The 9,158-nt window shown below is 40.5% G+C and overlaps 1 protein-coding gene across 1 annotated transcript in view; it reads left to right on the forward strand.

Annotated features, from left to right (window-relative positions):
* Nucleotides 1-997: 997 nt before the first annotated feature.
* The window catches only part of LOC102874482 (zinc finger protein 546-like), a 15,887-nt gene continuing 7,726 nt past the window's right edge, over nt 998-9,158 (forward strand). The window contains exon 1 of the mRNA XM_006879643.1: nt 998-1,119. Coding sequence (XP_006879705.1) covers nt 998-1,119 — 122 coding nt within the window. The remainder of the gene's footprint in view (nt 1,120-9,158) is intronic.

Raw genomic sequence — 9,158 nt, forward strand, 5'->3', positions numbered from 1 at the left:
CAAAGCAAAGGGAAGAAATCAAGAAGTTAGGGAGCTGGACAGAAGATTTCTAAGGACAGCTCCGGAAGACAAAACAAAGTATTTTAATTAAATGTGCAAAAAGCTAGAGTCAGAAATGCAAAAGAGACAAACGTGCTTGGCATTTCTTAAGCTGAAGGAACTGAAGAACAAATTCAAGCCTCAAGTTGCAATACTTAAGGATGTTGAAGGCAGAATGTTGAATGACCCAGGAAGCATCAAAGGAAGATGGAAAGACTACACAGATTCACTGCTCCAAAACGAATTGGCTGACACAGAAGAATTTAATGAAAGAATATATGACCAAGAAACAATGCTGATGAAGGAAGAAAGAAGTGCAGGCTGCTCTGAAGGAATTGGGGGCGGAGGCGGGATGTGGCCCAAGTATTGATGGCATATCATTTGACAAACATGTCATAATGGCCTGGGACACTCCCCCAGTTGTGCAAAAAAAAAAAAAAAAAAGGAAAGAAACAAACAAAAATCTAGAGGACAGCTACCTGAGCAACTGATTGGAAGGCATGCATATTTATTTGCATTCCAAAAAAAGGTGAACCAGTCACCTGCATTGCCCTGTGTCACCTGCGTCACACTGTTTCCTACGTCTGTGCATCCAGTCAATTAAGTAGGTACCTGACTTAAAAATGTCTTAGTGTGTCCTGGACGGATTTCTTGCCTGAAACACTAGACCATGGCCTGGTAGGGCCTCACCTCCTCCGACTGGAGGTACGTGATCCTGCTGTCTGGACCCTTGAACATGCTGAAGGACCTTATCTGGCTGCAGGGACACTCCCAGCCACTGTCTTGAAGCCTGTGTGGGCCTTTTCCTGGAAGCCCTGCCGCCTGAAAGTCCCGCCCCTGCCATCCAGAAGCCCACCACCATCACCACCACCCAGAAACCTAACCCCACCACTCAGAAGTCCTGCCCTGCCACCCAGAACTCCCAGCTCTGACACCTTGAAGTCCTGTCTACGCCACCATGAGGTCCTGGACCCACCATCTGGAGGACCTGGTGCCACAGCCTGGTTGTCCCAACCCCAACACCTGGAGGATGACCCACTGCTACCCCTCTGACCTGCACCAGAGACATCAGTATCACAGGTGAACCCATTTCATTTCCTCTCCTTTCCCACAGTGTGAGCTGCCTTTAGCCCAGAGCACCTTAGACTGGCCTAGCTACAGCCGCTGTCTGACCGAGGAGGCTGCTAATTCACACACCTTTTCTTCCTGAACTGAAACAAGTCTTTAACTGAGGAAATCCAGGTAGGGTAGCTACCCCACCCTCCACTGGAGCAGTGACATCAGACCAAGAGCCTGCTATTGCCTCAGGAATGAAAAGCTCTGTGACAGCAAGATCACATAAGAAGCATTCTACCTCACACCCTACACAGGCCAAAGCAAGATGTCACCCCCCCAAAAAGTGACAAGAGTATCAATGGATTTCCCGAAGCCAGAAAGTCTGATGGAACTTTCTGACAGAGAATTTAAAAGAACAATGATTGAATATTTTCAATGGGTGAAAGACAAACTTGAAGAATTACAGGACACTGCAAGCAAAACCCAGGAGGAGCTTAGAAAAACAATTCAGACAATGCAGATAAAATAAATGAGGCATTAAAGGCTCTGGAAAAACAAGAAACCACAATCCAAAATATGGAGACCAATGTTTCACATGCTGTGAATATGTTGGAGGGACACATGAACAGAGCTAAAGAGATAGAACTCAGAATTAGTGAAATAGAAGATAGAATTGTCACCACTGATCTGTTAGAACAAAAAGCAGAATCCAAAAGGAAAGAAAAAAAAGAAAACCTAAGAATAATGTGAGACACCATCAAGAGGAATAACATGCATAACAACAGAATCCCAGAACAGGAAGAAGCAAGTACAGGTATTGAGAAAATTGTGGAAGAATTACTGGAAGAAATCTTTCCAGGCATAATAAAGAATAAGAGAATATATATATATATTCAAGAAGCTGAGCAAACGTCATATGGGAAAAACCCCAAAAGGAAAACCCCAAGGTACATCATAGTCATAATTGCCAGAAACAAAGATAAGGTAAGCACTCTGAAAGCAGGTAGGGAGAAACAAAGAGTAACCTATAATGGAGAACAAATAAGATAAATTGGCTGATTTCTCAGTAGAAACCATGTGATCAAGAAGACAGTGGAATGGCATATATCAAACACTCCAAGAACACAACTGTCAACCAAGAATATTGTACCCAGCAAAATTGTTCATCAAAAATGAAGGAGAAATCAAGATATTCTCAGAAACCCAGAACCTAAGGGAGTTTGCAAAACAAGACCAACGTTGCAGGAAACACTGAGAGACACCCTCCTTACAGAGGTGCCACAGAAAGCAGGATGGACCAAAGAAGCTAGCAACAAAACCAAAAAGAACTCAACAAACTGATAGCAATAAGACCTTGTCTCAATAATCACATGGAATGTAAAGGGTTTAAATGCACCACTGAAGAGAAAAAGAGTAGCAGATTGGATTAAAAAAAAAACATCAATATGCTGTCTACAAGAGACACACCTGAAAAATGAAGACAAAGAAATACTAAAAATAAAAGGGTGGAGGGAAAATATACCAACCAAATGGCAACCAGAAAAAAGCAGGAATAGTGCAATTAATCTCTGATAAAATATATTTCAATGCAAAAACCATCACAAAGGACAGGGAAGGTCATTACATAATGTTTAAAGGGTCAGTATAACAAGAGGATATATAACAATAATAAATATCTATGCACCAAACGATAGAGCTGCAAAATACATAAAGCAAGCATTAACAAAACTGAAGGATATATACACCACTATAGTAGTTGGAAACTTCAATAAACCCCTTTCAAGAAAAGATGGAACTGCCAGAAAGAAACTCAACAAATATGCTGAAAAATTACACCACACAATAAACCAAATTGATTAGATAGATAGATAGATAGATAGATACAGGCTAATGAACTCCCCAAAAAGTGCACTTCTCCGGTATGCATGGAATGTTCTCTAGAATAGATCACATTTTAGGTCACAAGGCAAGCAGCAATAAATTGAAAAGTATAAAAATACAAGGCATCTTCTCAGACCACAATGTTATAAAATTAGAAATTAATAACAAGATGATAAATGTGAAAAAACCATACATTTGGAAGCTGAACAGTATCTTGCTTAGACATGAATGGGTACTAGAAGAAATAAAAAATGAAATTAAAATGTTTCTTAAAACACATGACAATGAAAATACAACCTACCAAAACCTCTGGCAAAAAGCCAAAGCAGTAAACCAGAGGTCAATTTACAGCAATAAGCCAAGCTATCAAAAGATAAGAATAAATTACCATTGTCTCTTTAACCCACATCTCAAACAAATTTAAAAAGGACAGCAAGATAACAAGACACCAAACCCTGAAATTATAAAAATTAGGGTAGAAATAAATGGAATAGAAGACAGAAAACCATTGAAACCATCAACAAAACTAGGAGTTGGTTCTTTGAAAAGGTCAATACAATCAACAAATCACTAACAAAACTAACAAATGGAAAGAGAGAAAAGACAAATAATCCAGAGAAGAGATGTATCAGGCACTGTCACAACAGATCCAAGTAAAATAAAAGGCTAACAATGAAATATTATGGAAAAACTATACTGCCCCGGATGTGCTCACTAAGTTGTGCCAAGAAATCTGGAGGACAGCCAGCTGGCTGGCTGACTGGAAAAGATCGCTCTTTGTTCCCATTCCGGAGAAAGGTGACCCAACAGAGTGTAAAAATTATCGAACAATATCATTAATATCACATACAAGAAAGATTCTGCTGAAATTATCCAAAAACGTTTGGAATAATATGTCAACAGAGAACTGCCAGATGTGCAGGCTGGATTTAGAAGAGGTCGTGGTACTAGGGATATTATAGCTAATGGATCTTGGCAGAAAGCAGGGAATAGAAGAAAAATGTGTTTCTGTGCTTCATTGACTATGCAAAAGCTTTTGACTGTGTGGATCACAACAAGCTGTGGTTGACTCTGAGAAGAATGGGAATCCCCGAACATTTGATTGTGCTAATGCGAAACCTATACTTGGACCAAGAGGCGGCCATCACAACAGAGCAAGGAGACACTACATGGTTCAAAATCAAGAAGGGGTCCATCAGGGATGTATTCTGTCTCCATACCTTTTCAATCTGTATGCAGAACAGATCATCTGAGATGCTGCGCTGTATGAGAAGGAATGTGGCATCAGGATCGGTGGAAGAGTCATCAACAACCTGTGGTTTGCGGATGACACAACACTGCTTGCTGAAACTGAGGAGGACCTGAAGTGCTTACTGCAGAAGGTCAAGGACTGCAGCCTCATAAATGGATTGAAGTTCAACATCAAGAAAACAAAGATTCTCACCACTGGGCCAATTGGCAGCATCAGTATGGATGATAAAGAGATTGAAATACTTAACAGTTTTAGTTTACTTGGCTCCACAGTCAACATTCTTGGTAACAGCAGCCAGGAAATCAAGAGACAAATTGCATTGGGAAAGTCAGCTGTGGGGGACCTCTCAAGAGTACTGAAGTGCAACGACGTCGGGCTGGAGACCAAGGTGCGCCTGATCCAGGCTATAGTCTTTGCAGTTATGTGTTATGCATCAGAGAGGTGGCAGGGAATAGGGATGATAAAAAGAGAATTGATGCCTTTGAGCTGTGGTGCTGGAGAAGAGTGTTGAATATACCATGAACTGTTAGGAGAACAAACAGGTTTGTCCTGGAGAAGGTGAAGGCAGAATGCTCCTTGGAGTCAAGGATTCTGAAGCTTCGTCTGACATACTTTGGGCATGTTGCAAGGAGGGACTGGTCCTTGGAGAGGGACATCTTGTTTGGCAGAGTGGAGGGGCAGTGAAGGAGAGGAAGACCTTCCATGAGATAGATTGATTCTGTGACTGGAGTGGTGGGAATGAGTGCATTTGAGATGGCTAGGTTGGCACAGGATACAACAGCATTTAGAGCTCTTACATAGGGTCGCTATGTATCACAAGCGACTCGATGGTACATAACAACAGCATACTTAAACAAATATGAAAACCTCGAGAAAATGGACAAATACTTAGAAACTCACAACCTGCCTAAACTGACACACACCAAAATTGAACACCTAAACAGACCGATTACAAAAGAAGAAATTGAATAGGTAATAAAAAACCATCCAGCTGAGAAGAGCCCTGGACCACATGGTTTTACAAGTGAATTTTATCAGACATTCAGAGAAGAACTGTCATCAATTCTATGTGAAGTATTTCAGAAAATAGACGAAGATGGAATTCTCGCAGACTCATTTTATGAGGCAAACATTTTCTTGATAAAACCATAGCCAGGTATAGACATCACCAAAATACAAACTTGTAGGCCAATATCTCTCATGAACATAGATGCAAAAATCCTGAATAAAATTCTGGCCAATACAGTCCAATGATATATCAGAAAAATAATTCACCATGACCAAGTGGGATTCATAACAGGTATGCAAGGATGGTTTAACATAAGGAAAACAATCAGTATAGTTCATCACATTAACAAAGTAAAGAACAAGAACCACATGATCCTATCAATTGATGCAGTAAAGGCCTTTAACAAAATCCAACACCCTTTCCTGATGAAAGTACTCAACAAAATAGGAATAGAGGGGAATTTCCTCAACATAGTACAAAGTATATATGTAAACTCAAGAGCCAATATTGTTCTCAGTGGAGAGAGATTAAAGGCATTCCCTTTGAAAACAGGAAGTAGGAAAGGATGCCCACAATCACTTCTTCTATTCAATATTGTATTGGAAGACTTTGCATTAGCAATAAGACAAGAGAAGGAAATAAGAGGTATCCAGATTGGCAAAGAGAAGGTAAATATGATAGTTTACTTAGAAAACCCCAAGGACTCAGCAAGAAAACTGCTGAACATAATTGACCAATTTCAGTTCAGCAGAGTGGCAGGATATAAGATCAACATACAAAACTAAGTTGGATTTCTTTACAGTGGCAAAGAGTATACAGAACTGGACATAAGGAAAAAGAATACCCATCACAATAGCTAATCACAAGATTAAATACTTGAGAGTAAATCTAACTAGAAACACAAAGGACCTATTCAAAGAAAATTACACAATATTACTACAAGAAGCAAAAAGGAGCTAAATAATGAAAAAGACATTGAAACAAATGAGGGAGAGAACTGTATAAAAGGAATATTTGTGGTGTTGTTATATGCAGTCAAGTTGCTTGCGACTCATAGCAACCCTGTGTACAACAGCCCTAAACCCTGCTCTATCTCTTGCCAATCTTATTGTCTCTGACACACCTATCCCCATTACCCCAGTTACGGAATCAATCCATCACATCGAGGGTCTTCCTCCCCCGCGTTGTCCCTCCACCCTCCCAAGCATGACGTCACTCTCCAAGGACTGATCCCACCTTACAGCATGTCCAAAGTATGTCAGACAAAGCTTCAGAATCCTTGCCTCCAAGGACCAGCCTGTCTTCACCCTCTCCAGGACAAACTTGTTTGTTCTCCAGAAGTCCATTGTATATTCAATACTCTTCTCCAGCACCGAATCTCAAAGGCATCAACTCTCCTTCTATCTTTGCTAGTCATTGTCCAGCTCTCTGATGCATAGCAAGTAATGGCAAAGGCCACTGTCTGTATCAGGCGCACCTTAGTCTCCAGACTGACATCTTTGCTCCTTAGTACCTTGGAGAGGTCTCTGACAGGAGACTTTGCCGATGCAGTTCTTTTCATTTCCTGTCTGCTGGTACCAAAAGTGTTGCTTGTACAGCCAAGCAAACTAAAGCTGTCAACAGTCTCAATCTCTTCACCATTTATCATTATGCTGCCAGTCAGCCCAGTGGCGAGAATCTTTGTTTTCTTGATGCTGAGCTTCAGTCCACATTGAAGGCTGCAGTCCTTGACCTTCTGCAGCAAGTCCTTCAGGTCCTCCTAAATTTCAGCAAGCAATTTTGTGTCTACTGACTGGAATAGATCTTCTGTTTGTTCCCATTCCAAAGAAAGGTGATCCAACAGAGTGTGGAAATTATCGAACGATATCATTGACATCACATGCAAGCAAGATTCTGCTGAAGATTATCCAAAAACTACTGGAACAGCACATCAACAGAGAACTGCCTGAAGTGCAGGCTGGATTTAGAAGAGGCCGTGACACTAGGAATATTATAGCTAATGTTAAATGGATCTTGGCTGAAAGCAGAGGGTACCAGAGGCTTGTCTATCTGTGTTTCATTGACTATGCAAAGGCATTTAATTGTGTGAATCACAACAAACTGTGGCTGACTCTAAGAAGAATGGGAATCCCAGAGCACTTGATTATGCTTATGTAAAACTTAAACTTGGACCAGGAGGCAGTCATCAGAACAGAGCAAGGAAACACTGCATGGTTCAAAATTGGGAATGGTGTGCATCAAGGATCTATCCTATTTCCATATCTTTTCAATCTATATGCGAAACAGATTATCCAGGAGTCTGGACTCTGAGGAGAATTGTAGCATCAGAATTGGAGGTAGACTCAGCAACAATCTGCATTATGCAGATGACACAGCCCTTCTCACTGAAACTGAGGAGGACCTGAAGCACTTGCTGCAGAAGGTCAAGGACTGCAGCCTTCAATATGGATAAAAGGAATATATGATTAGGTATTATTGGTATGACAAGAGTTCAGAATAAGAACTGCATAGTAAAGGGGCCTGGGGAGTTGAAGGGGGAGGGTGGGACGGGACTGTATAACAATAAAAGAACTTTTTTTCCCAAAGAAAAACGTGAGCTGGGGGCTAGGGAGGAAAATGTTTAACAATGAATGAATGGAAATCCAAGTTCTTTATAAATTTTCATTAAAATCTTAAAAAAAAAAAAGCAACTTGGAGAAATGGAAGAATATACCTTGTTCTTGTATAGGAAGACTCAATATTGTTAAAATCACAGTTCTACCAAAGGTAATGTACATGTTCAGTGCAATCCCAATACAAGTATCATTTCCATTCTTCAATAAGATGGAAAAGGCAATTTCCAGTTTCATCTGGAATTGAAAGAGACCCCAAATAAGCAAAGCATTCCTTAAAAAAGAGAAACAAAGTAGGAGGCATCTCACTCCCTGATCTCAAATCCTACTACACTGCCATGGTGGTCAAGACAGCGTAGTACTGGTACAATGAAAGACACATAGATCATTGGAATAGAATTGAGAACCCAGAAATCAGCCCATCCACCTGTGGTCAATTGATTTTTGACCAAGAAATGAAATCAGTTAAGTGGGGAAATGACAGCCTTTTATACAAATGGTGTTCGCAAAATTGGAAAACTATCTATACAAAACTCAAATAAGACCCACACCTCATACCATACACAAAACCCAACTCAAAGTGGACCCAGGGACCTAGGACTAAAACCAAGAACTATAAACTTCATCAGAGAAAAACTTGGAAGAACTCTAGAAGCCCTAATCCACAACATGAAAAATGTTCCAAGCATCCTGAAAAACCTACAACCAGGACAGGATAAAATAGATGAATGGGACCTCTAAAAACCAAATCCCTATACATATCAAAAAACTTCTCCAGCAAGGTGAAAAGAGAAGACACAGACTGGGAAAGAATATTTGTTTATGACATGTCTGATAAAGGACTTACCTTGTAGAATTTATAGAATATTTGAGCACCACAACAAGATAAACAATTCAGTTGCAAAATGGCACAGAATATGAGCAGTCACTTCACCAAAGAAGACGTTCATATGGTGAACAAACACATGTAGAAATGTTCAAAATCCCTAGCTCTTAAGAGAGGTGCAAATTAAAACAACTATGAGATATCATCTCAACCCAGTAAGAATAGCAAAATTCAACAGAGCAGTAAACAACAAATGCTGGTGACGTTTTGGAGAAACTGGAACCCTTATTCATTGGTGGGAGTGTAAAATGGCGCAACCACTCTGGAAGGCAGTATGGCACTTTCTCAAAAAGTTGGAAATATGGTGAGCTCTAGTGGCTTAGTGGCAAGAAACTGTTCTGCAATCCCAGAGGTACACAGTTCGAATCCACCAGATGCTGTGCTGGAGAAGGAGGGACAATCTCCTCCTGTACCAGTCAGATC

Source organism: Elephantulus edwardii, unplaced genomic scaffold (assembly GCF_000299155.1).
Source record: "Elephantulus edwardii isolate Elephantulus edwardi_28Jun2011 unplaced genomic scaffold, EleEdw1.0 scaffold00004, whole genome shotgun sequence".
NCBI classification, from domain to species: domain Eukaryota; kingdom Metazoa; phylum Chordata; class Mammalia; order Macroscelidea; family Macroscelididae; genus Elephantulus; species Elephantulus edwardii.